This window comes from Puma concolor, chromosome C1 (assembly GCF_028749965.1).
Source record: "Puma concolor isolate L17-30 chromosome C1, mPumCon1.1.hap2, whole genome shotgun sequence".
Lineage (NCBI taxonomy): Eukaryota > Metazoa > Chordata > Mammalia > Carnivora > Felidae > Puma > Puma concolor.
Window position 1 is genome coordinate 8751570 of NC_141674.1, and position 27067 is coordinate 8778636.

General features: G+C 56.8%; 2 protein-coding genes across 2 annotated transcripts in view; one reads left to right on the forward strand and one right to left on the reverse strand.

Annotated features, from left to right (window-relative positions):
* On the forward strand, nt 1-26709 carry PLOD1 (procollagen-lysine,2-oxoglutarate 5-dioxygenase 1). The gene is made up of 19 exons (XM_086715697.1): nt 1-174; nt 7161-7252; nt 8356-8489; nt 8873-9036; nt 10094-10206; nt 11851-11914; nt 13143-13240; nt 14089-14190; nt 15233-15364; nt 16808-16929; nt 18450-18554; nt 18939-19064; nt 19341-19482; nt 20320-20433; nt 21132-21197; nt 21792-21896; nt 23254-23400; nt 24169-24294; nt 25831-26709. Exons 1-19 carry the CDS (start codon nt 99-101, stop codon nt 25984-25986), a joined length of 2184 nt encoding a protein of 727 aa, XP_086571823.1. The 5' UTR covers nt 1-98; the 3' UTR covers nt 25987-26709.
* The window catches only part of NPPA (natriuretic peptide A), a 160987-nt gene that overhangs the window by 70354 nt on the left and 63566 nt on the right, over nt 1-27067 (reverse strand). The gene's annotated exons all lie outside the window — the stretch shown is intronic.

Here is a 27067-nt window from a genome sequence, read left to right on the forward strand (position 1 = left end):
GGCGGGCCCCGTGCGTGGCAGCCGGACCGCGGGCCCCGTCGCGAAGTTTCCAGCCTGCGAGCGCGGCGGGAACGGCCGGACGTCCCCAGACCCTGGCCATGCGGCCGCTGCTGCTCCTGGCCCCGCTGGGCTGGCTGCTCCTGGCCGAAGCGAAGGGCGACGCCAAGCCGGAGGGTGAGCGCGCGGGCCGGGCCCGGGGCCGAGAGGCTGGTCTGGGCTGCACGGGAGGCCTGGGCTTCCGAGGGGATCCGGGTTCCGGCCGTTTGGCCACTAACTCGCTGGTGACTCGGACAAATCACTTCCTCTGTTGGCGCTGCGGTTCCCACGTCCGTGCAGCCGGGAGGGGAGGGACAGCCGAGGTCCATCCAAATCATAATAGCTCTCATAACAGTAATACCAATGGCTACTGTTTAGGGAGCACTTATTATGGGCCAGCTATCGGTTAAGCGTGATCTCGACCCGCGGAAGCGAGCTCTTCTATTACCCCCTTTTCCAGCGGGGCACACTATGTAAGGTTCTGGAGTCGGCTCACTTGCCCAAGATCACACAGCTTGGGGGCCTTGGAACCAGGATTGACACCCAGGGGTGCCTGGTTTCCGAGCCGGGCTCAGAGACAGTAGGCATCACAGCCACTGGGGTGGGGAGAGGAGGGGGTGGCTCACATGGCAGAGCCATTTACGCTGTCATATCAGTCCTCTGCGGTCTGCGGGGCACCTGCTGGGTGGGTCTTAACTCTCTCCAGGTTGCACCTGGGGAAACTGAGGCTCAGACAGATGCAGTGACTACCCAGGATTGTCCAGTCTTGGAGTGGTTGGTTCTAGACCCACTGGACTCCGTGTCTAGGGTTCCCTCTACATCCCCAGGGCAGGTTTCAGAGTGTGCCCCATCGTTCTGAGTAGGTGCTAGTGTCTTCCCCACCGCTCCTTGGGTCACCTCCAGGGCTGCCTGCTGAACATCTGCGAGCCTGCAGGAGAGCATAGCCTGTGGGCAATCCCAGCAAAGCAGAGCTGAACTGGCCATCCGACCATGGTACCCTGTTTTGTCTGCCCTCCTTCCTGAGAACCCGGGAGCCAGAGGAGGCAGGATGGTGGTATAGAAGACCCTCACCAGGGGAGGGGATGGGAACCACCGTTTCTTAGTACCTCCTTTGTGCCAGCTTGTGCCCAAGGCCACACATCTCCTAGCGGTAAAGCCCGTGGTGACTAATCTCCATGAAGCTTGGTGTTCTAGCCTGCAAAGTGGGGGCAGTGGTACCTGAGTCCTAGTGCTCTGACCAGGATTCCAGGAGATGAGGCCTCCTGGTGAGGGTTCAGCTCAACACCTGGCCTATACTGGCATTTTCTTTCTTGGACCCAGCACCGCCTGCTTTCCTGGAGTATCCCAGCAGGGTAGTAAAACAGGTCAAAAAAATCCAGTGATGCAGGTGCTGAGCACAGGGCTAGGCTGACAGTGTGTGCCAAAGGCCTGTGGCCTGGGTCCACTCGCTGGCCAGGAGCTAGGCGCCCTGATGTGGGCTCCCTCCGCCTCAGACCACTGAAGGAGAAAAAAACTCCTGCTCCTGCAATGAAGCCCACAGAAGTGAGTCAGGGACCAAATCGATGACAAGGCTTCAGGCGTGCTGGCCCCGGCAGGTGACCGGAGGGGACAGAGGAGACAGAAGGGAGTCCCATTAAAGGTGCAGGATTGAGTGTGTGACTGAGATGATCCAGGCGGAGCACCTTGTAGATCGTAAGTAGATAGTAGATTGATGGACAAGAGGTAACAGTTTGCCAGACATGGAGCTAACGTCAAGCCCCTCTCAGGTTGAGGCCCTTCTCTTCCCTTACTCTATCCAGATCCTTTTAATAAGTAAGGAATCATTAGCCCGTTTTGCAGATAGGAAGACTGAGGGCCCAAAAGGTTAAACACCTGGTCTCGGGTCGTGGTAGGTGCTTGGAGGTGGGGTCATTGACTGGGACTCAGACCCGCTGCTCATCTCCGCCGACCCCTGTCTGGACGGGGTGGGGGTGGGGTGCTGTTGGTCAGAGATGCTGTCTGGAGGAGCCTGCTCAACTCTCCCAGGCCCGGCTGAGGTGGGACCCTCAGCCTGCTGGCTAGGACAGAGTGGGAGGGTAGTTGGTCCTGCAGGCCCACTGATTGGTGTCGGGAGTGGGGGACGCTCCAGCACCCCCCAGAGAGGCCAGCTCCTCCCTTTCCCTGGTTGGGCTGGGGTGCCCGGTCGGTGCCAGGTGGCTGGGATGGGGCAGCTGCCGAGGAATGTTCCAGTGGGTAGGTTCAGGAATGGCGCTCTTCGCAGCTTGTACCCACACGCACGTGGATTTGGCACATGGAGAGAAAGATGGGGTTTTCACTTTAGGGAGTTCCCAATTTTAGCGGTGGGTGGGCCCAGAACTGCTCACCTCAGTAGGTACCCAATGTTATGGGGGGGGGGTGGATACAGCCCTCTGCTCCCAGAATGCCCTATGCTTGAGAAGGGAGACATTGCCCTATGCTGGGGGAGCCCCCAGACCAATGTGGGAGACAGAAAGAGACGGTCAACAAAGCGACATTCAAACGAACAAATTCCCATAGACCTGGTCCTTTCTCCCTTTTGTAGAGACTTCTAGCTGATCACTGCTCTCTCCCTGGGCTCCCGCCTGTCCCTGCAGGCCTCGGTTTGGCCATGAAGAGGGAAGGCCCACCTGGAGCCTGACAGCTGCCAAGTTCCAAGGCTCTGGGAAGTCAACAGGGCGTGGGCGGGGGTCCCGGGTCATGCTGTTCCAGGCAGGGAGTGGAAAGGTCCCAGGAGGCAGGCGGGCCCAGCTGGATGTGTGTGGGGGGAGGGAGTGTCCGAGGAGGACTGAAGGGGCAGAAAGGAATAGGGCTTCAGACCCAGGAGAGGCACGCCGGGCTCCTGGGCACTGGGAATGTACATCTCCTGCCATTCTGCCGCCCCGTTTATGGCTTCCGTTCAAGCCTGGGGGGAGCACGGAGGATGGGGAGGAGCTTCATTCCCACCTCCCCAGAGAGCAGACTGGGTGCGTCATGACCGTGCCGGGAGAGCCATCTTGCGTCCCCAGCCTTCTCTTTGGACCCCAAAGAGGGATCTGTATTCCCCCAGGCCGCTGGGCTCAGCCTGTCCCCATCATTCTTGCTCTCAGCAAGGTGGCTTTTCTGCATCCCTGACCCCCGGGGCAGCACCTGGCCACACACATGCCCTTCTCTCGGGACGTTCCCTATGACATGTGGCACCCGCAGCCAGGTACTGTGCTAAGCACTTCACGGACATTAGCTCATTCGGTGCTCACGAAAGTCTCTGGAGGAAAGTACTACTATTGTTGTTATGACCCCATTTTACAGATAAAAGGCACAGAGAAGCTAAGTTACTCACCAGCAGTCTGTCTGCCGCTCTGCTCTGCTGCCTTTTGCTCACCTCTGATCCTGGATCACAGCCTGTCTGTCGGGGAAAACCAGTGCTGCACTTTGGGCAGCAGGTCTGGAGGGCCAAGAGCCCTGGGTGGCAGGCCTCGTGCGGACCCTGGCTTTGGCCCCCGGTGGGCCGGCCGGACCGGCCAGAAAGCAGGGGGGGCAGGGCCCTGGTGCTCCATACTGAATCCTCCACGTTGACACCCTGTGGCATGCCCTGCGCTCTGGCTGCCTGCCAGGTGACTGGAGCCGAATGTCCACGTTGGGGATGCCTGAGAGAGGGCGGCTGGAAATGCTGGATTCGGTCTGCAGCCTTCCAGGATGTTGGACAGAGAAATGGGGAGGTTAAGAACACAAGGCATTTGGAATTCCAGCTCATTCCCTTCTCCCGGCAAGATTCTGTGACCTGCGGCAGGTCATTTGGACTCTCTGTGCCTCAGTTTCCTGCCTATAGAAGGGAGGGGTAGAACTATCACCTGCCACATGGGATGTCGATAGTTAAATGTGATGACTGTAACACACTTTGTGTGGCATGTGGCTTCTAGCAAGGGCTCAACCGGTGGTAGTGCTTACTAGAGTCACCTGCCCACTGTGCTCCCTAAGGCCAGACAGTATACACCAGACGTCCTGAGTCACACTCAGTCCCAGCCCCAGGGAGGGGGAGGGAGGCCAAGGAAATAAAGACAGGAGCCTGGCCTGGCAAAAGGGACAAGGAACATGTTTGTACTGGTGCATCACCTCCTGGGATCATCCTGGAAATCAGAGAAGAGACAGGCTGGGTGGGTGGGGAGGGTCCAGCATAGCCTGGGACCTTCTCCTCAACCTCAGCTAGGGTTTTTTTCAGACAGATGGAGAGACAGACAGCTGGTCACTGCCCCAAGCCAGGGCAGTGTGTGCAGAGGTTAAGAGAGGGGACTCTGGGTCCAGACTTCTGTGACCACATTCTGGTGCTACCACTTCCTGGCTCCCTTGGGCAAGTTACTCACCATCTCTGAGCCGTAGGTTTCTAACTGTAGAGTGGGGAGTTAGGAGAGTAAAGTGCTTAGAACCAAGTCCTGCGTACCAAAGGTATTTGGTGAAGGCTAGCCATCGGGTACCCGTTCTTTTGCTAGGGGGAACTCAGGAAAGGAACCTCGAGATGCCTACCCCCCAAAGCCCCTCCCACCACAGCCTGTCTTCAGGAGCCCTGATCCACCAACTTACACAGACACACACACACACACACACACATGCTGGCTTTGTCCATCTATGAAATGTGACACTCCCTGTCCCAGTGTTCCCTGCCAAGGACAGGAGGGCCTCAGAGCCAGCCACTCTCTTCTCCTCGCTCGGCGGGGGTGGGGGGGGGGTGGGGGGGTGGGGGGGGGGTGGGGGGGTGGGGGGGGTGGGGGGGTGGGGGAGGTGCAGGGACACTTAACCATCCTGGCAAGAACTGGGGGAACCTCTCCTCAAGTGTGAGCAGCACCCCTCTTTCCTGGCCCCCAAGGTCAGGCGGTGAGGCCTCCCCTTTCCATACCTACCTAGTGGATCTACCCCTTCCTCCCCAGGGCCCTGGGCCCACTTCCAGTGGATTCCTGCCAAAATCTTCTGAGCTGCCCCCTGCTCTGGGGCCAGCAGCCTGCCCAGCTCCGCCAGCTCTGCCAAGCGGGATGCTTCTGTTCTTTCAGCCCAGGCTTCTCTTGTTTTTAGGGGGTGGGGGTGTATGGGAAGGCCTTACTTGCCTGTGTTGGCCTGGCCACTTGGTGGGTCAGTTCACCCAGGGAAGCATTATGTCCTGGACCCCACGAAATGGTAGTAAGTGCTACAAAGGTGGTGGTGGTGGGCGGGGGGGTGTCCTACCTCTAAAGGCAGGAGAGAGGTCAGGACAAATCTCAGAAGGCTTCATAGAGGCGGTGGCAGGGAAGGGGTGTCACTGTCACTGGCTCTGGGACCTGGAGGAAGATTAGCGAAAGGGGACAGAGAGAGGGAGCTGGGGTAGGAGGGGAGGAGCTCAGCAAGGTGAGACCCCTGGCTGGGGGAGATCTCGTCCACTCAGTGGAGGGAAGGAGTACATCACTGGGCCGATCAGGGGGGGCCTTGAATGCCAAAGCAGGGTGCTTGCCTCTCACTGATCAGCACCAGTCATAGCTCTTAGTAAAACCCAACAAGGGTTTTACAGGCCTGATCTCACTGAATTAGTCTGGCATTCCCTGAAGTGGGTAACAGTACCCTCCCCTTACCCGCGGCCTCGGTTACTCACGGTCAACCAGGGTCCGGAAGCAGATGATCCTCCAGCCTAACTATGTCACAGTGCTGTGTCATTCAGCTCGCTCTGTTTCGTCAGGTAGGCATTTAGATGTCACATCATCGCAAGGAGGGTGAGCACAGTGCAGTAAGATATGTTGAGAGAGAGGCCACATCCACATGATGCTTATTACAGTATGTTGTTATAATTGTTCCATTTTATTCACGATTGTTCATTCCTTACTGTACCTCATTTATAATCACATTTTATCGTAGATACATACACATAGGAAAAAACATTGCGTATATAGGGTCTGGTACTGTCTTTGGAGCGGTCCTATCCACTGGGAGTCTTGGAATGCATTTCCCGTGGATAAAGGGTTGACCACTGTACTGTTTGTCGTTTGTTTGTTTTTTGTGTTGTTTTGTTTTTTTAAGTCATCTCTCTGCCCTGCGTGGGGCTCGAACTCATAACTTCAAGATCAAGCGTTGCATGCTCTACTGACTGAGCCAGCCAGGTGCCCCTTCGTACTGTGATCTGGAAGGGGCTTCCCCAGGGCTCCCAGAGATGCCCCCTGGGGAGCTGTTTTCAGCAGGGTTTTTTTTTTTTTTTTTAATGAATCATGATTTCCTTAAGTCGGTGATTAACTCTGATTGCAATCAGAATCAATTGGGTAGCCTTTTTTTTTTTTTTTTTAAGGTTTATTTATTTTTGAGAGAGAGAGCAGAAGCTGGGGAGGGGCAGAGAGAGAGAGGGAGACACAGAATCCAAAGCAGGCTCCAGGCTCCGAGCGGTCAGCACGCATTCCGACGCGGGGCTGGAACTCGTGGACCGCGAGATGGTGACCTGAGCCTAAGTCAGATGCTTATCCGATGGAGCCACCCAGGTGCCCCTCAGCAGGTTCTATTGCAGAGGTGAAGCCACACGACAGAGCCTGAGAGAAGTCTCTTATTAAGGTAGTACAGCTATTCTGGCCAAAGCTGAGGACTTCAAGTCCGTTTCCACTCAGGGTCAACTCAGAGGTTCTCACATGTTGGCGGAGAGGCTCAGCAGGAAAGGCTGTTGGGATGGATTAGCAGTGTGCGCCCTGGGTGCAGGCAGGTGGCCATCGCTGGGCTCATGTCCAGCATCAGCTAGAGAGGTCCCCCTGGTGCTTGGCATTCAGGACAAACCCTTCCCTCCGCCCCCGTGTTGGGGCCACAGCCCCCTAAATCCAGAGAAACCCAGCCCCACCATGCAAGGTGCAGACGCTTCTGTTCTGGACGCCTCCTGTCGTGCCATTCAGTTCCCAGGGGGACAGAACCCTGGAGGAGATTCCAGGAGACCCAGGTTCTGTCCCCGCTCTATCATTAACCAGCTGAGTGACCTTCCGTACATCTTTCCTACCCGGGCCCTGGGCCCTTGTCTGTAACGGGTGGACGTGAGGGCACATCCTGCGGGGATTTGACACATGTAGGAACAATGACCTGCTCCTGCCTGTCACCTCTCCTCACCCTCCATTCCCACTCACCACGCCGTCCTCTGTCCATAGACAACCTCTTAGTCCTCACGGTGGCCACGAAGGAGACTGAGGGGTTCCGACGCTTCAAGCGTTCAGGACAGTTCTTCAACTACAAGATCCAGGTAAGAGGCTCCCGGTGGGGGGAAGGGGCCAGGACAACCGCGGGGTAGTGGGAGAGTCCAGGAGCTGAGTTTTTGCCCTTCCCAAACTGATTGGGGCCACAGGGAAAGCTTCTGGAAGCCCAAAAGAGGAGGATGACTTAGGAAAAGCAAGAAGGGGAGAATGTAAGCAAAGTCTGGGAGGTGCCAGAGTTGGGAATGTGGGGAAAGTGAGACAGGAGGGCTATGGGGCAATGCTAATGCTAGGGGAGTAGGGCTGGTTTAGAAGGCAGGGCCTGGGAACCAGCATTTTACCAATTCTCTCCTCCCCCCTCCCCCGCCAAGGGATTTTGAGACGGCTGTAGTCTGGAGATCTTACCTGTATAAACTCTGCTCTAAAGAAACAGAAGCCGAGCTGTCCTCTGGTGTCCTCTGTGTGCAGGATGGGGGCTAAGCCCTGCAGGGAGACATTCCAGTATTTAGCTGAGTGTGCTGAGTGCCTCCTTCTGTCAGGCACAGTGGTAGGCACTGGGGCTGGAATGATGACAAGGCAGACCAGGGCATTGCCTACACAGCTTACAATCCAGTGGCATTAAACCAGAAAGAAAATGGATTAGCTCACATGAATGCAGGTTGAAGCAGAGGGTTGCTTCAGGCATAGCTGGATCTAGGGATTCGAGCTGCATGGTTAGGGCTTTGTCTTTCTATCTCTAGGTTCTCTTGGCCTTCATTTGCAGGCATGCTCTCTCTACATGGTGGCAGGATGACCACCAGTCACAGACCCACATGCCTCAGCTTCTCAACCTCGACAGAACTAGACAGCCTTTCCGTAGTTGGGACAGAACAGTCCTGGGGAAGAATCTGACAGGCCATGCTTAGGTCACATGCCCAAACCCATGGCTGGGGGAAGGATGGGACACTGATTGGCCAGGTGTGGTCACATCACCCCCACCTCCACCCCCAGAGCTCTGTCAGCCTCACACATGGTGTAGAATGGTTTCCCCACAGGTGAGGGAGGAGGTGCTGGACAGACAGGCAAAGATGTTCACTGTTCAGGCAGGGGTAGAATTTTGGCTGGCAAGATAGTTCTGTACCAAAAGCCCACATTAAGAGGCCTTTCTCTTCAGGCACTGGGCCTGGGGGAAGACTGGAATGGGGAGAAGGGGGCATCATCAGGTGGAGGGCTGAAGGTTCGGCTGCTGAAGAAAGCTCTGGAGAAGCACGCAGACAAGGAGAACCTAGTCATTCTCTTCACAGACAGGTAGGTGGCTGGGGGCTTCCTGGGTGGGGCCCAGAGAGAATATTCTAGAATATTCTAGCCCTTGCGGGATATCGGGGGTGAGGGGGGACTCGCTCTAGCTAAGGTTGCCTACTGTTTGAGGGGGCCTGTGAGCCCAGAAAAGACCATTCCCAGGGGTGGTGAGATGGGCAGGGGGCCCTGCCCAGGTGGGGTGAGCCATGCTTCGAGTGTGAGGTGGGGACCATCTCTGCCCAGGGTGGGGTGGCAATGCCACAGGCTGGGCCAGAGACAGCAGGGCAGAGCCGTTTCCCCTGGCGTGGCCCAGGGGTGGTGTGGGAGAAGGTGACCTCATGAGCCCCTGCTCACCTCTGCCTCGCCCCCACTTTCCTCGGCTCTGGCCACAGCTATGACGTGGTGTTTGCGTCGGGGCCTCGAGAGCTCCTGAAGAAGTTCCGGCAGGCCAGGAGCCAGGTGGTCTTCTCGGCCGAGGAGCTTATCTACCCTGACCGCAGGCTGGAGGCCAAGTACCCGGCAGTGTCCGATGGCAAGAGGTTCCTGGGCTCTGGAGGTGAGGAGTCTGGGCGCGGAGGCCACGGTGGGGCTGGGCGGGTTCCAGAGGGGTTCATCCGCTGCCGTCGGGACATATTGCCCCCTGCAGTCCTCGTCGTCTTGTAAACAGCCACCCATCTGCACAGATCAAAACCAGAGCCACCCCCAAATATCCTCCCTCGGTCCCGCCGCCCCCCCCCCCCCCCCCGCCTCTCAGTCAGCGGGCTGGTGACACCACTCCCACTTTGAAAGATCTCGACTCTGCCCTCGTGTCCACCCCCCACTGCTGCCGCCTCACTTGGCTCCCGGCCATTTGCAGTAGCCTCCTGCCTGCTCTGCCGGCCTCAGCCCTCACCCCTTCCAGTCCGCTCTCCACCCAGTAGCCAGGCGCAAAGCCACACGCATCACTCAATGCCTTCTTATTGCATGGAGAGTAAAATCCATATTTTATTCTGGATTCTTCTGTCCAGCCACGGAAGGGGGTTCGTCTCCGGCAGCCACTTCTCCCCATTGGCTGAGAGAGTTAGCACAGTCTAGATGGCCTGGTCCTGGCCCAAGGCTGGGGGTGTTCCCTGGGGTGGAGCCCTCCCTGGCTGGCCCCTTCTCCCTTTTCTCTCCATTCCAGTCTGCACTGTGGCCAAGGAGCTGTGTGGGTTTTTCCCTCTAAGCCCCCATGCACTGTGTGACCTTGGCCCAGCCTCTGCCCTTCTCTGGGCCAAGTTTCCCAGATAACTGTAGAAAAGGGGCTCCAAGCCTATGTCCTACCAGCTCTGCTCTCCAGGGACTCCTGTTCTGATGCATTTATTCACCACCTACGTGGTGCCCGGCACCTGATTTGGTTCAGGTTAGTGGATACCATTGATCTTTCTCTGTGAGCTCAGGGGGAACTTGTCACCAAGTGGCATGAACTAGCAGGTTGCTTTCAGCCTACAGACATTACCTCCCTTCAATCCAGGAGGACCTCTAAGAGGAGGTAAAGGAGTGAGAGATGAATGAAAGCAGAGTCTGGGAAGAGGCTTCTGGTTTAGAGGCCGGAAGCTAAGTGTCTGTCTCTGTGTGTCCCCCACCAACCGCAGGCTTCATCGGTTATGCCCCCAGCCTCAGCAAACTGGTGGCCGAGTGGGATGGCCAGGACGGTGACAGTGACCAGCTCTTTTACACCAAGATCTTCTTGGACCCAGAGAAGAGGGTAAGGGGCGGTGGGTGGGGCTGAGGAACGGGGCAGGGCGGGGGGGATCTTGACGCTGGATCTTGATGCTATAGTGGGAGCAGTGCCCCCTGACTCCGTGGGTTGGGCCCCCACTTATTCATTCGCAGATTCACGCAGGTGTTCAGCGGCTATTTATTGAGCGCCTGTTGTATGTGAGACGCTGTCAGGTGCAGGGCAGGAATGCGGCTGCGAAGAAGACAGTGGGGGCCTTCACCCTCACGGACACTCAAGTCAGCGAGACAGGAGTTCATAGCCTCCTTTTTGGGGGTGATGGTACTGAAAGGAACTGACAGGCTGAGCTGCCCCTGCCCCACCCTGCCTGGGGGGGGGGCAGGTTTCTGGGGGCTGAAGAGGTCTTGGCCAGACCTGTGCCATGACCTCCAAGCCTGCCTTAAGGGAGGCAGGGGTCATCGAAGGGACTGAAGGTGGCAGGTCTGGACCAGTGTCGCCCCAAACTAGCCAGTGTCCTCCGGGCAGGCAGGAAACTCAGAGAGTCCTTGGGTGGAGGGGGTCAGGATTCCTGGATTCTTCCCCGCTTGTCCCCATAACCTCCATCCATGCGGTGCTGTGCGACCTAGGGTAAGTCACTTCCCCTCTCTTGGCCTCAGTTTTTATTATCCACGAACTAATGAAATGAAACAGCTGGACTTGTGCGGTAGAAACATGAACTTGATCTTTTTAACTCAGTCTTTCCTCCTCCTTCCCCTTTGCCTCGGGTGACATCATTTGCAGAAGCCCAGGGTCCAAATCATAAAAGTGGACTCTGTGGGAGTCCCCTTCCCTCTCTATGGGATGAGGGCTGAGCCTAGCATGCCACTTGCCTTTGTTGGCCTGGCCTAGGGCTCCATGAGACACAGCTAGATCTTGAAGAGGCAGCCCTGTGCAGTGAACAGGGACCTCAGGGCCGGGCTCCTGGGGTTCAAATGCCAGCTTAACCAATTATTAGCTGTGTGACTTTAGGCAAGTTATCCAACCTCTCTGTGCCCTGTTTTTTAAATTTGTAAAATGTGGTGACGGTGGGACTTTCCCATAAGGATGTTGTTTGGATTGGGGCACCTGGTTGGCTTAGTCGGTTAAGCGTCCGACTGCGGCTCAGGTCATGATCTCACAGTCCGTGAGTTCGAGCCCCATGTCGGACTCTGTGCTGACAGCTCAGAGCCTGGAGCCTGCTTCGGATTCTGTGTCTCCCTCTCTCTCTGCCCCTCCCCTGCTCATGCTCTGTCTCTCTCTGTCTCAAAAATAAATAAAAACATTTTTAAAAAATTTTTAAAGATTAAAAAAAAAGGATGTTGTGTGGATTGAATGAATTAATGCTTATGTAGTATTTAGATCAGTGATTGACAGTAAAGTGAAAAACATTTGTTGTTATCATGATTGTTATTCTTGAACCAGCTGTTGCCTTAGATGCCTTCTAATTCTGAAAGTCCCTGGTTCTCTGTGAGTAGAGCCACTGGACCAGTAGATCGCAGGGCTCCGAGCTATTCTGGTGTGCCAGGGCACAGCGGGTGTTGGGGGGAGGAAGGGGCAGAAGTAGGAAGGCAGGCTCCCCACACTGGGCGTGATGGAGCCCCATCCTCCACCAGGGCCTGTCCCTGCTGCAGCCCAGTGCTCTCTTTCCTACAGGAGCGGATCAACATCACCCTGGACCACCGCTGCCGTATCTTCCAGAATCTGGATGGAGCCTTGGGTGAGCGGCTCCCACGGGGAGAGAGATCCTAAGAGAGTCATTAACAAGGCGATGAGGATTCCAGGCAGGGCCTGAGCCCAAGGAGGAGAAGAGGCTGGTTTCTCTCTGGCTATTGTTCCAGGAGGTCACTTGCCCCATCCCCAGGTCCCAGAGGCCACCTGGATGTCCTGGGGCAGAGCTGTGTTTCCCTGGGGGTGGAGAAAGGAGGGCCAAGAGGTCAGTCTAAGAGCCTGCAGGACACCAGGGGAGGAGGCAGCAATTCAGCCTGGGAGCAGGTGGGCGATGTGCAGAGTAGGTACCTGTTCCCAGCCCTGCATCCCTGGTTCTTATAGGTGCTCCTGCTTCCTCTCCTTCCCTGCCCTCCCACCTCCCAGGTGGCTGGCACAGGAAGCTGATGGACATCTTAAGAAAAGAGTAGTTGGAAAAAAAAAAAAAAGAAAAGGATAGTTGGACCCAATAGCTGCTTGGTGATTTTATGGGATAAGTGGAATCTTATTTTTTGAGAATCAAATGAGTCCTTTCCCAGGAAGGTGCAGGAAAAGCCACACCCTTTTGTCTGTGGCTTCTGGAAGCACAGGAACCTAGACTAAGAAGCTGAGTCCTGAGCGTCTCTTGGGGGAGCCAGGCGCTTGCACAGAGGGGCCCCTTCACATGGTCACCCACACGGAGGGCCTCCCTCCCCAGTGTCTTCCCAGGCCTCTGACGGAAGACTCCTCTGCATTTGTAACTGTTGGATGGGCTGCTACCTCCTGCTGTCTAATGGGGTCAGAGGATCTGTCAGGATCCTGCCCGAGGGAGTCTCTCCACCAGGACAGGACCTGTCCCCCACCTTGCTCAGGCCTTCTGCTGGGGCTGGCACATTCTCAGTGCTGCTCTCCAGGTCTGTCGTTTGTCGGAGCAGGTACCCCCAAGGCTCTGTCCCTGGAGCTTCTCTAGCTGGGATGTTTCAGGTCTTTGTTTTCTCCCATCTCCTGCTTCTGGCTTGAATAAGTAATCACCATAAATACTGGGGGTTGCCGTGGATTCTATGCTCATTATGTGCCAGGAGTGGTGCTGACTGCTTGCCCAACACAGAGCCCTCCCGCTCTTACCCCCATATCACAGACGAGGAAACTTGAGGCTCGAAGAAGTGATGTTAATAGCCCAGAACAAGCCCTGAGCAGGAGCTAGGACTTGAACTTGGCCTCTGGACCTGATACTGGATGTCTCTGTGCTTTCTGACCCCCAGATGAGGTGGTGCTCAAGTTTGAAATGGGCCACGTGAGAGCGAGGAACCTTGCCTATGACACCCTTCCGGTCCTGATTCATGGCAATGGGCCCACCAAGGTAGGGAGAGGCCCAAGCCCCTGGGGAGAGTGAGAGCAGGGCCAGAGGCTCAACTCTGCTCTCACTTGGACCCCACCGCTTCTCCTTGGGGTCAGAGCCGCCCCCCTGGGCCCCGCTGCCCCCTGGCTGCCTCTGTCCTCACATCTGAGTTCAGCATGGTGACTTGTTTCCTTGCTGTGACGGTCAGTAATGTTCATCCCTGCCGAACCCCAGGACAGAAAGGAGGTTGCTGACCCCATCCAGGCCACAGCTGGGCTGCCCCAAGTCATCCGTACCCCATCATCCCAGGGCAGACTTGTTTCTTCATTCAGCAAACATTTAGGAAGGACATAAGGCATAGTCTATCATGAGCAGCACAGACTGGTCCCTGCGCTTCTGGAGCTAAGAAGCAGCTGGGGTGCGGGCCGGACCTCACATGCCCCAGGGAGCCAGCCCTGGCTCACAGCACACTTCTTCACGTGTGGTCCCCGACCCCCTCCACTCCCCGCACCGTGTCAGAGAGAAAGGGGAGGGTATTAAAGCAGAGTTCCTGCCCCCACCTCAGACCTGCTCGGTTGGACTCTCTGGGGTGGGGGGCAGGCAGCAGTCTGCATTTTACAAGCTTCTAGCAGATCCAGAGATAAAAGTGTATCAGGCTGCCAGTCCTCCCTGGGCCCCCAGAGCAGCTTCGGTGATCTTCAGGGCACCAGAACATTCTCTCCAAAACCTGCCCCAAATAAAGCCGCATTCCTGTCCCCTTAGAGGGCCGGGGTGTGGGAACACCAGGGGCTGAGAGGGATGTGACTCAGTGGTTACAGGTGGGTGGAGCCAGCTGTACCCCTCGTCTCCGACCCCACGTCTCCCTACAGCTGCAGCTGAACTACCTGGGCAACTACATCCCGCGCTTCTGGACCTTCGAGACAGGCTGCGCTGTGTGTGACGAGGGCCTGCGCAGCCTCAGGGGCATAGGGGTAAGGCTGCCAGACATGGGGCGCTTGGTCCTCGCAGATGGGGAGGATGAGTGAGTCTGGAAGAGACTATCGTCTCTGGTGGGAGGTAAAGGGATAACCTTCCTGTCTGGGGTTCCCTCTTCCTCCTCACCCAGGCACCTCCTCTTGGAAGCCTTCTGAGATTACATATGGCTCCTGTTCATGCACACCCCCCTGGCCATGCCAAAGTTCTGGTTCCTTCAGCTTGATTCCTCTCCTATAGCTGCCTTCCACTCACTCACAGATCTTATTCCTCGTTTTTTTGTTTTTTTGTTTTTTAAGTTTATTTATTTTGAGAGAGAGAGAAAGCATGAGTGGGGGAGGGGTAGAGAGTGAGGGAGAGAGAATGCCAGTCAGGCTCTGTGCTGACAGTGAACTGTGAGATCATGACCTGAGCTGAAACCAAGAGTTGGACGCTTAATTGACTGAGCCACCTGGGCACCCCTGTTTTGTTTTGTTTTAAAATGTTTATTCATATTAAAAAAATATATTTTTTTGTTTATTTATTTTTGAGAGACAGAGAGAGATAGAGCACGAGCCGAGGAAGGGCAGAGAAAGAGGGAGACGCAGAATCTGACGCAGGTTCCAGGCTCTGAGCTGTCAGCACAGAGCCCAACACGGGGCTCGAACTGACAAACTGTGAGATCATGACCCGCGCCAAAGTTGGATGCTCAACCCACAAACACGCAGGCGCCCCCTTAACTCCTTGTTTATGGCTCGCTGCAAACCCATGCCAGCGAAGCTGTGTGACAGCAGGCCATCAGCTGGTCCTGGCTCCAAGTCTAGGCTCACGTGATCTGCCCAGCAGGGACCCCCCACCTCCTCCCGCTTCCTTCTGCTTCCCTGTCAGGCCCTGCCTCTGCCTGTCTGCACATCCTGCTTGGAGCTCCCTGGCTCAGGCCCCTTTCCTGCTAAGTCTGCACGCCTCTGCCTCTGGCTCTGGGTCCCTCAGGCCACCCTAGGGGCTCGGCAGTGGCCCGGTGGCCACATCACCAGCCCCTCATGCCGCCCCCTCCCCGTGCAGGATGAAGCTCTGCCCACAGTCCTGGTCGGTGTGTTCATCGAACAGCCCACGCCGTTCCTATCCCTGTTCTTCCAGCGGCTCCTCCGCCTCCACTACCCCCGGAAACAGATGCGGCTTTTCATTCACAACCACGTGAGTAGCAGGCACTTGGTGGGGTCGCCGTGAGGCTTGGGTCAAGGCCCAGCCTCACGGGGTGGCCTGGGACATCTCCGGAACTAACTGAAGCATCACTCTCTGGGCCAAATGGAAGTGGGCGTTGGGTTTGACTTGAGTCAGACTGGCCGGGTTTGAATCCCAGGGCCACTGCTTGTATCGGCTGTGTGACATTGCTCAACCTCTCTGTGCTTCAGTTTTCTCACCTATTCAATGGGACTAGAATCGTGCCGACCTCGTGGAATTGCTGCATGGGTTAAACAAGTGGGCACGGGAAACACACAGGAGGGAAGGGCAGGCACATGACAGGTGCTCCTAGCTGTCATCATTGTCATTGTTTCTCTCCCTGCCTCAGTCGGTCCTTCCTGATTCGATTCGGTGACAAACTGGTTTTCATTCCCTGAGTGCCCTCTGGGGAATCAAGGAGGGCCCTGAGGCCTGCTGCTTTGTGGGGAGCAGGCCCAGGTTCGGCATTCCTAGCTCCTTCCCTCTCCCCCGCTTCCTAGCTGGATAAAGTCCCACCTCATTTCCCTGGCATCCGGGATGCCAGATACGCCGTCGAATTCTCTCTGTTCTCAAGGCTTCTTGTCTCCCGTAATGTTCTCTCATCTGGCAGCACCCCTTTCTGAGACCTTTCAGCCCCGACCGTCAGCACCCCACTCCCAGGGCCCTGTGGCCGCACACTCGGCTCAGCTCTGCCTGTGTCACAGACATTAGTTCAACTGTGCCACGTGGAAACAGGAGAAGGGTGTCAGCCCTGCCCTTGGGAGTCTCCCCGCTTCCCTGGAGATGTGAATTCTCATTTTTTGTGCAGAAAAAGAAAACTGTCACAGGCAGTCTTTAAAGACCTGTGAGCCCGGTCTGATTTGTCGCCTCCTTACAGGAACCCTGGGACTTAGGCTCAGTTGCCCTCCCATTTTACAAGGGAGGGAATGGAAGCTGAGGCAGGTGAGGTGGCTTATCCAAGGTCACACAACTAATGGTAGCAGAGCCGGGCTTCGCTCTGAATCCTGGGTTTGATCCTAAAAATCTTGATTTGTCCGCTTCCCCCTGCAAGCGGCCTGGGGAATGGACTGTTGTTCTTCAAAGTGCAGTCCAAGGATCACGCGGAGCATTTTGTAGCGAAGCAGGTCCCTGGGCCTCGCTCCAGACCGGCAGAATCGACGACTCTGGATATGGGGTCGGGGATGCTGTCCAAGTGACAGAGGCTCTTAAGAGGCTGGTGGGCCTGGCCTGGTCAGGGATGGCTGGGAAAGGGCACTCCAGGCAGAAAGGCTGGCACAGGCAGAGGTCTGGAGATAGGAAAGCCAATGGCCAAGAGTGTGCGAGGAATGAAGGGGAGTGGCTTGCAGGAGCAAGGGTGCTGTGGTCCTGGGGTGGAACCACTGTCCCCATCTTCACCCTCCCATCCCCCACCCCTAGGAGCAACACCACAAGGCTCAAGTGGAACAGTTCCTGGCAGAGCATGGCAGCGAGTACCAGTCCGTGAAACTGGTGGGCCCTGAGGTTCGGGTGGCAAACGCTGACGCCAGGAACGTGGGCGCGTGAGTTGGGGGCTGGGGCACCATGGTCGCGTGAGTTGGGGGCTGGGGCACCACGGTCATCTCTGCTGACGGTAGTGGGCAGGGGGGGCCGTGTTGTCAGGGGGCATCAGGCCAGGAGACAGAGGAGTTCAGAAGGCTGCGTGTGGTCTCCAGCAAGTTCCTGCCCCTCTCTGGGCCTCAGTGTTCCCAACTGTCAAATGGGGAAATAGGCACTGCCCTGCCAACCTGGGGGCTCCTGGGTAGGGCTGAGCAGTGTCATTTGGGTGCAGGAAGCAAATCAGAGAAAGAGGAAGAACTGGAAAGCCAGAAGTAGGTAAACAAGGACAATTCGAGAGACGATCTCTGATTTTGCCTTTATTATTAAAACAAACAAGTAATCCCTGTTGACTGTGGAAGAATTAGTCCAGATCCGAGGCTGTGGAACCTCCAGGAAGGTTCTTCTGCCACGCCCACTTGACCCTGAGGTTGTAGCACAGATGGGCGTGGCTGTGCTCCCACGAATTTTACTTCCGAACACTGAAATTTGAATTTCATACGACTTAAAAATAAGTTTTTTTAAACTTTTAAAAAAATGTGTATTTATTTATTTTTGAGAGAGAGGTAGACGGAGAGCGAGCAGGGGAGGGGCAGAGAGAGAGAGGGAGACAGAATCCCAAGCAGGCTCCGTGCCATTAGCACAGAGCCCGATGTGGGGCTTGAACCCCTGAACCATGAGATCATGACCTGAGCCGAAACCAAGAGCTGGATGCTTAACCAACTGAGCCACCCAGGTGCCCCTGAAAATAAATTTTTTTAATGTTTATTTATTTTTTGCTAGAGAGAGACAGAACATGAGTGGGGGAGGGGCAGAGAGAGGGAGACACAGAATCCGAAGCAGGCGCCAGGCTCCGAGCTGTCAGCCCAGAGCCCGACGCGGGCCTCGAACTCACGAGCCATGAGATCATGACCTGAGCCGACCTCAGACACTTAACCAACTGAGCCACCCGGGCACCCCTCATGTGATTTTTATGTGACTCCTTTTGATTTTCGTTTCCCCCAACCATTCAGAAATGTGAAGCCATTCCTAGCTCACGACCTACAACGATACCAGGCAGTGGGCTGGATTTGGAGCACGGGCTGTACGTTGCTGAGCCCTGGGCCAGATTAACAAAAAGAGCATAAATTTGTAAGGCTTTTGGTACGGGTGACCAAACTACACTTCAGAAGGGGCAGAACCGGTTTACCCCCTAGCCCTGGGCGGTGTACGAACCTGTCTGTGGGCCGTGTTCTCCCCAGTACGAGGGTTTTCAGGGCACTTGATAGCAGTCGCTGAGCTCCGGGCATTCATCTTGAGAGCCTAACAGCCCAGGGTTTGGGTCTCGGGGTCAAGGCTGCCGGACCCAACCTGCACCAGGGCTGGCCTGACCCCTCTAAAGACCTTTGGCTGGTTCCCTGTGGTCACAGAGGGGGGCAGGCCTGGAGAGTAAGGCTGCAGCGCTGCTCTGGGACCCCTCTGCTGACCCCGGAACCCCTACCTGCAGGGATCTGTGCCGACAGGACCGTGGCTGCACCTACTACTTCAGCGTGGATGCTGACGTGGCCCTGACGGAGCCTAAAACCCTGCGCCTGCTGATCGAGCAGAACAAGTGAGGCTGTGGGTGGGCTGCGGCAGGCTGGCCCTCCAAGCCTGGTCCCCTGCTCCAGTCCCCCCCGGCCTCCCGCCATGCCTTTCTTCTCCGCCTTCACCCTGGCCTCACCTCCCACCCTGGACCTGCCCCAGCCCGGCAACCTTGTCTTGGTCCAAGATGTTCCCTCCTCCCTGCTGCAAGCCGCCCCTCCTGCCCTCCGCTCCCGGCTGCCCTGTTGGAGGGAGCACGAACCAGATGGGCCAACCCACCCCCCTCCAGGCCCCACTTGCGGGTTGAAAGGGCACTCCTCCCCCCACCCCACCCCCCGCCCCGCACCTAATTAGATCTGCCCCAAACTCCCAGTGGGCAGGGAGACTCCCACTGAGGTGCTCCCTTCCTCAGGAACGTCATCGCCCCGTTGATGACCCGCCATGGGAGGCTGTGGTCGAACTTCTGGGGGGCCCTGAGCGCAGATGGCTACTACGCCCGCTCCGAGGACTATGTGGACATTGTGCAGGGGCGGCGCGTGTGAGTACCTGCGGGATGGGAACGCCCTCACCCGTCTTCCCCCAATATTCCCGTCCTTGTTGCCCTCGAATTCCTGCGAAACCCAAAGCAGGGAAGACTGCAGTCAGACACAGGGAAGGACTTCCTGGCAGTTGTCCTGAGCCCATGTGCCCAGGGTAGGGGAATCAAGTCAGCACTCTTGTGCCCTCCCGGCCTCTGACTGCCTCCTCCCCCGGGGCCCTGATCTCTAGCCTATGACGGCCTGCAGCCCCCTCCATCTTCCTCTCTCACCCTTAGTGGCGTCTGGAACGTGCCCTACATCTCCAACATCTACCTGATCAAGGGCAGTGCCCTGCGGGCTGAGCTGCTGCAGACAGACCTGTTCCACCACAGCAAGCTGGACCCCGACATGGCCTTCTGTGCCAATATCCGGCAGCAGGTCGGCAGGGCTGGGCAGTTGGCGGGGGGGGGGGGGGCCCATTGATGGAGAAGGTGGTCTGGATCTTGTCGCCTTGGGCCTCGAGCTTCTGAAATGCCAGGGCCTGATGGGGGGCACTCGGAGCATCAGGCATGAGGGCTGGTCCTTAGGGTCTGTGGGGACCATTTTAGTGGACCCAGTTTTCACAGCGTCTGTTTTATTGACATTTTCAACACAGCCAAAAAACCCTAAACTCTCCACCTAAATGCACCCCGAGTAATGTGCCAAAGAGACGCCTTTGCCCTCTCCCTGTGCCCCACCCAATATGTTTTTGTGGTTATTTTATTTTTTAAGCATATTTATTTTTGAGAGAGGGTGCGAGTGAGCGGGGGAAGGGCAGAGACAGGGGGACAGAGGACCCAAAGTGGGCTCTGTGCTGATAGGCTGACAGCAGCGAGCCCGATATGGGGCTTGAACTCACAAACCGTAAGATCATGACCTGAGCCCAAGTTGTATGCTCAACCGACTGAACCACCCGGGTGCCCCCGACTGTGGTTATTTTTATTTAAATGTGGCAGCATGATGGTGTCTTCCTGTGCTCTGAACTTCAGGAGCAGACACCATTCTTTGCTTCTACACCATCAACATTGGTTCTTTGATTCCCATTCAGTCCTCCAGGAAGCCCTCCTTGATTGTATCCATGTCAGGCCTGGCCGGGTGCTAGGGAGACGAGATGGGGTGCCCGCACTTGGTTCCCTGATCTCCAACTTGATGGACAGAGGAGGCTGCAGCCATGCCTCTCTCTCCTGGGACTGGTGGGGGAGAGGGGCTCTCTTCCATCCGTCCTGTTCTCCCCAGGATGTGTTCATGTACCTGACCAACCGGCACACCTTTGGCCACCTGCTCTCCCTGGACAGCTACCAGACCAGCCACCTCCACAACGACCTCTGGGAGGTGTTCAGCAACCCCGAGGTGAGGTCCTGGGTGGATGGGCAGGGGAGGGAGAGGAAGGGACCCCAGAGAGCCAGTGGTGTAAGGGGACTCCTGCTCAGCCTGAGAAGGGCTGGGGCTCTGAGGGCTACCTGCCACCTGCCTTCCTCCACCCAGGGGACCGTGTGGGGCAGGGTTTGGGCTGGGAGATGCGGGCTCTGGAGAGGCAGCGCCATCTAGTGGAGGGGAGACCAGGAGTCAGGCCTGGGTCTGTGGACCCTCAGCTGTGACTTAGTTGAGCCGCTCGACCTTTGGGGTCTCAGTTATCTTAGCTCTAAAATGGGCATACTATCTCAGCCTCACTCACTTCTGAGGGTGTCGAGAAGATCAGAGGAGGAGAAAGGGGTGACGGCGTTCCTAGACATTGTGAGCTTATGGCTGACTTGGGCACATGCACATGCCTGTACGCAGACCTGCACACACATGCACACGCATGTAGGTACACGTGAAGACACCAGCTCCTGCAGGCATACTGTGTGCCCAGATCATACACCTGCACCCGGTGGGGCATGGTGCGTACCCCCTCCCCCAGGCGTGCACACATTCACCCGCATTGCAGGGGGCCTGGGAGGGGGACGAACCCCCTCTTGGAGCATCCCATGGAGTCGGGCAAAGAGTGAGCCCCAGCTGGCCCGGGCCAGGCCTGAGGACCCCAACCGACTCCCCTCCCCCCACCCCAGGACTGGAAGGAGAAGTACATCCACGAGAACTACACCAAGGCCCTGGCAGGGAAGCTGGTAGAGATGGTAAGGACTGGGTGCCTCTGGGAACAAAGGTACTGATTCACACCCTACACCTGCTGAGGGGGATGGAGGGCAGGGGAAGGCAATTAGCTGCCCCAGGAGAGAAGGGGAGGCATCTTTCTGTGTTCTGGAAGCACTCGGGCAAGAGCATGGGCAGTGGGCTGGTCCTTCCTCCTGTTGGTACTTCCCAGCTGGAGTCTGCAGGGGCCTCGGGACCTTGGGTTGCTCTCCTGGCCCAGGCGAGGAAGAGGAAAATGTCTCCAAATGTGGTCTCAACCGTGGACCAGGGGCCAGTAGTAAGAAACAGCGCTTCTCTATTTGCCCTGAAGCCTGCTGGGCTGTCCTCCCTCCGTACGCACCTTCCCTTCCTGGCTCTGCCCCGGTAGTTCTGTGACCTTGGCTGAGAAAGACCAGCTCTGAGCTGTTTCCTTCCCCCTTTAGCAGCTCACGGACCAGGGTATGGGGAAGCGCCTGGGCCACTTGAGGGGCCCTGCCTGTGGCGGGTTCCACAGGGGGGTGGGGGAGGTGGGGGAAGAGGCAGCGGTGCCACCTGGACCCGTGTGACTGAGTCCTCCCCTCCGTCCCCGCCCTCCCCAGCCCTGCCCAGATGTCTACTGGTTCCCCATCTTCACGGAGACGGCCTGTGACGAGCTGGTGGAGGAGATGGAACACTATGGCCAGTGGTCTCTGGGAGATAACAAGGTGGGGGCCCAGGTGCCTGGGCTGGGAAATGTGGGGGAGCCTGCCCTCTGGGCTGTTTTCCTGACAAGCTGGCCAACCTCTCTGGGACTTTGTTCGCTTGTTTGTTTTAAGTTTATTTATCTATTTTGAGAGAGAGAATGAGCAGAGGAGGGGCAGAGAGAAAGAGGGCCAAAGGATCTGAAGTGGGCTCTGTGCTGTCAGCCTCGAACCCACAAACCGTGAGATCATGACCTGAACCGAAGTCGGCCGCTTAAGCGACTGAACCGCCCAGGCACCCCTCTCTCTGGGACTCTTTTGGGGGGTCCTCTGGCACTGAGGAGTAGGGGATTTAAGAAATGGGTTGGAGTATGGGTCCCCAGGCTGCCATGACCGCTCGGTGACGTTGAGCTGCCTTAATCTCACATTCTAGATTTCCAGTTCCTGGTTTGTTATTAGAATGATTTAGCTTCCTTTACCAGATTGGGTGTGTAATGGGGGAGGAACAAGCAAGTGTGGGATGAGGAAGAATTAGGGACGTTAAGGCCACATTCACCAGACAGCAGAAGCAAGTGGCATATTGGATTGAGAGGCTGTGTGGTTCCCTGGAAGAGGAATCCCGTACCTGTAGTTCAGAAAGTTCAGGGGGCATTTTTAAAGGCACATGAGGCCCTGGGCCTGTGTGCCTCAGAGCCTGGCTAACCTTTGACCTGGCAGCTGGAGTAACCAGTGGTTCCGATTACCAGCCTCATCCACGTGCTTTGGTGGTGAGATCATCTTCGGAGGCCAGGAACTGGCACAGCCCATGCTTTCTGGGGTCTGGCCAGCCTTTGTGCTCCTGGGACCAGGTCAGTGCTGGGACTCTAGTGCCTGAGCCAACCTGTGACCCTCTGCACCTGGTTTTTTCTGCGGTGTAGCAAATCACCATGAAGCTTCAACAGCATAAAACAACACCCGTGTATCATCTCCGGGTTTCTAGGAGTCCACATGTGGTTTAGCCGGTCCTCTGCTCAGGGGCAGAGGACTGAGTCTCTCGAGGCTGCAGTCGAGGGGCGGCCAGGGTTGGGGTCTCAGGTGAGGCTCGGGGTCCTAATCCAAGCTCCTGTGGCAGAATTCATTCCCGTGCTTCCTCCAGGCCAGTGGGAGAGTCTCTCTCTTCAAGATGCTCATTTAAAGGCACGCCCGGGGCACTCTCCCGTGTGATCAACCCAAAGTCAACTGACTTGTTACCTCAGTGACATCTGCAGAGCCCGTTCGCTTTGCCCTCTGCCCTAACCTCATCCCATCGTGTTTACAGGTGGGGTGGGGGCGGTTGGGCAGTCCACACACCAGGCGGCTGTCTTAGAATTCTGCTTACCACGCTCGCCTTGGTCACTTCCAGGACAACCGCATCCAGGGTGGCTACGAAAACGTACCAACCATCGACATCCACATGAACCAGATCAGCTTCGAGCGGGAATGGCACAAGTTCCTGGTGGAGTACATCGCCCCCATGACCGAGAAGCTCTACCCAGGCTATTATACCAGGGTGGGTGTGCCTGGGATGTAGCCAGGGAGGGGGTGGGGAGGGGAGTGGCTAGGGAGAGGAGAGTCGGGGGAAGGAGAGAGAGTGGTCCCAGCCTGCGGGAGAGGCCTGAATGTTTGGTCTCCAGGTGGGAGTGAAGTCTCCTCCCATGGTGGGGGCGCCTCTGGAAGAGTCCAGGGTAGGGGCAGCCCGCCTTGCCTCCAGCCTATGACATCACTCCTCTGACTCCTTCCTTCGTGTCCTTAAATCCTGCCTCAAGGATGCCTGTGCCCAGCTTGCAGACAAGCCCCCGGCTCGCTGGCCAGCATACTCACTCCTCTCTCAATTTCCCTTTAGCTCCCCACTGAGTACCTGTTGACTGCCCCTTTGCCTTTTGCTCTCCTTCCCTCCCTTGATCACCGCCTCACGCACAAGGCTTTCTCCAGACACCTGCTTTGACAGCCTGGGCACTGCCCTTGACGGACGAATCAGCAGCCTGCATAGTTGCCATAAAGGGTTGTGAGGATGAGCTGCCTTCCTTCTGCCCTAGCTTCCCTCCCCTCCTCTCCTCTCCCTTCCCTTCTCTTCCTTCTGTCCCTTCCCCTCTCTGCACGTTTTTTATTGAAAGCCTTCCCTGTGCCAGGCACGGGGGAACACGACGTTGAACAAACCTGCCCTCAGGGAGCCAGCATCCCAAAGACTGCGTGAGCGGCCCCTCCTCTGCACCCCTGCCTCTCCTGCTCTTCAGCGGCTTCTGTCCAGCCGCTTCTCTTTCCCACCCCCTTGACACAGGCCCAGTTCGACCTGGCCTTTGTTGTCCGCTACAAGCCGGATGAGCAGCCATCCCTCATGCCGCACCACGACGCCTCCACCTTCACCATCAACATCGCCCTGAACCGGGTCGGCGTGGATTACGAGGTGAGCTGCTCACGGGGTGGTTGGGGCTGCGGGGCCTGCGGGGCCCAGTGCCCGAGAACCAGAGAGAGTGAGAGAGGGTGCCAGGTCTGTGAGGGAAAGGACTTCAGACACAGTGGAGCGTGGGCACGGGAGGTCAGAGGTCAGACTGCGTAAACCGGCACCTGCCTACCTACTCACCAGCTCTGTGGCCTCAGACGTGTTTCTTAGGCTCTCAGTTTCCTTCTTTCTTAGCTGGGAAAATGTAGAGGGCCCTCCACAGAACTGCTGTGACAGTTCCCTGAGCTCATTCAGGTGGTTGCCTATGGGAACCTGCAGTAAGTACTCGAGGCCTGATAGCTGTTGGTGATAAGGAGATTAGGGTTTCCATCAGTCTCAGAAGGAAGAGGCTGCCTTGGAAATGGCAGGACGGGCTTAGTCTGGGTGTGGGGCTCAGGCTGGTGGTTGGAGGGGAGAGCCGGGGAAACCAGGAGGACGTGGGGTGGAGAGGGGACAGCTCTGGGGGCCTCAAGGTCCCAAGGAAGGCCTCTAGGTGTGCTCAGCTAGGGAGTCATTCATTCATTCATTCATTCATTGTTCATTCACTCATTTCCTTACGCTGCTATTTTTTTTTAATTTTTTAATGTTTATTTTTGAGAGAGAGAGAGAGAGAGAGAGAGACAGAGAGAGACAGCAGGGGAGGGGCAGAGAGAGAGGGAAACAGAGAATCCAAAGCAGGATGCACAGTATCAGCGCAAAGCCCAACGTGGGGCTCGAACTCGCAAACCATGAGATCATGACCTGAGCCAAAGTTGGACACTCAACTGGCTGAGTCACCCAGGCGCCCCTCTTTTTTTTTTTTAAGCTGCTATTTTCTAAGCATTTTGGGGACTCAGTCCTGGGCTGGCCACAGTGAAGGACACCCACACAAGCATCCCCTAATTTTTTTGAGAGTTTACCATGTATCAGGGGTTCACCTAGGGGACGGTTTTGTCCCCCCACCCCCTGGGGACATTTTTGGTTGTCACAGCTGTGGCGGTGCTACTGGCATCTAGTGAGTAGAGGCCAGGGGTGCCCAGGGCAGCCCCCCCACAAGAGAAAGCACCGCCAGAACTGTGTACTTAAACAATGTTTATGATGGTAAAGTTTCAATTACATACATTTTACCACAATTTAAAAAACGGGGGGTTTTCTGCCCACAAATGTCCATAGTGCTGAGGTTGAGAAACCTGGCCCTGAGCCCCTACCTGGATCATCTCACTTAATTTTCATGACCCTGTGAGGTTCATGCCTGTTTCCTGGGAGGGGAAACTGAGGCCTGGGTTAGTAAAGCATGTAGCCAACCTTTGCCCAGGGCTGCCTGACTCAAGGCCAGTGCTCTCGCTCCCTCTGTCTTTGCTGAGTTGAGTGTCCTCCTTAGGCAGCTCTGGCTGTCACTCTACAAGGCATCCCCGGCAGACTGGGCTGAGGACACTGGGCTGCAGTGGCTCAGGTGGGGGATAGGGCGGCGGGGGAAGGGCCCAGCTTCCCGTGGGAGAACTGACGCTTCCTGTCTCCCAGGGCGGGGGCTGTCGGTTCCTGCGCTACAACTGCTCCATCCGAGCCCCACGGAAAGGCTGGACCCTCATGCACCCTGGGCGACTCACGCACTACCACGAGGGGCTCCCCACCACCAGGGGCACCCGCTACATCGCCGTGTCCTTCGTCGATCCCTAATTGGCCAGGCCAGCCACCTCGGACCTCTTCCTCTTTGCCAACAACCACTGCCGGGCAGCACTCTGGGGCGTCGGGGCCCCAGGGAACCTGGACCAGCCTCCAGGCTCTTGACCTCCATTGCTCTTGGAGCCACCATCGGAGAGATTTGGCCACGAGCCAGAGGCAGAATACACCTCCTTGGCTGGGGCTTTCCTGGTGCTCTGGACCCAGCCCAGGGAGGCGCCCTGTAGTCAGCAGTGCATGTTCATTGCTTTGTGGCAACTTGCCCTTTCCCACCCATCTTCCTGAAATACCCAGTCCTCTTTGTCTGCTTCTTCCATGGGGCGGGACTTGAGCAGAACAAGGGCTTAACCGGCTGCCCAGAGGTGCTCTAGGTGTGAGAAGGGAGCCCTGGAGCTTCGCCCGGGCAGAGCTGCAGCCCAGGACTTCTGCTCCAGGCAGACACAGAGACCGGATCAGATTCACGCCCCCTCCCTGCCCCCAGGACTGCCGAAGCCCCTTCCTCCGTGGCTCCTGTCGTGGGAGCAGAATGTTGTCCCCTGGAGATGATGACTCAGAAACCCCCCTGGGAGACAGGAAAGGCATCGATGCCATAGCTCCATCCTCTGCGTGGGGGGAGGGAGTGAGATGTCCGCACACTGCAGTGAATCACCCTGTCCCGATGCCTCTGGAGAGAGGGACAGACAGAAACAGGAGAGTTTCTATTAAAGATCATTCACACCACAGAGTGGGAGATGCTTGGGTGAGTGAGTGTGCACGTGTCCGAGCGAGTGTCTGCAGGGAGAGGTTTAAGAGCCCGTGGCTGGCAAGAAGGGCTGTGTCAGCAGACAGGGTGGCTTGTGTTTCCCAAACCCAGTCACGTATGATCCCGGTGTCATTTGTGTGTTCCGTAAAGCCTTACACGTGAGCCCAGCGCTGGCCGCCTGGGGCATGCTTCATCTCTGGAGATCTGCATCAGAGAGAACTCCTGGTGGCCCCCACCACACCCTGGACACACTCTTCTTATAGCACTGATAACACTTCGGGGTGTTTATTAATATTGAGGGCCAACCTCTATCCATCCCTTGCTGTGGGCTGGGCA

Coding starts and splice junctions, on each gene's coding strand:
- PLOD1 (XM_086715697.1), top strand. CDS start 99: ATGCGGCCGCTGCTGCTCCTGGCCCCGCTGGGCTGGCTGCTCCTGGCC. Junction 18,555..18,938: donor CTGCTGATCGAGCAGAACAA/GTGAGGCTGTGG, acceptor TCCCTTCCTCAG/GAACGTCATCGCCCCGTTGA. Junction 23,401..24,168: donor ACCCAGGCTATTATACCAGG/GTGGGTGTGCCT, acceptor CCCTTGACACAG/GCCCAGTTCGACCTGGCCTT.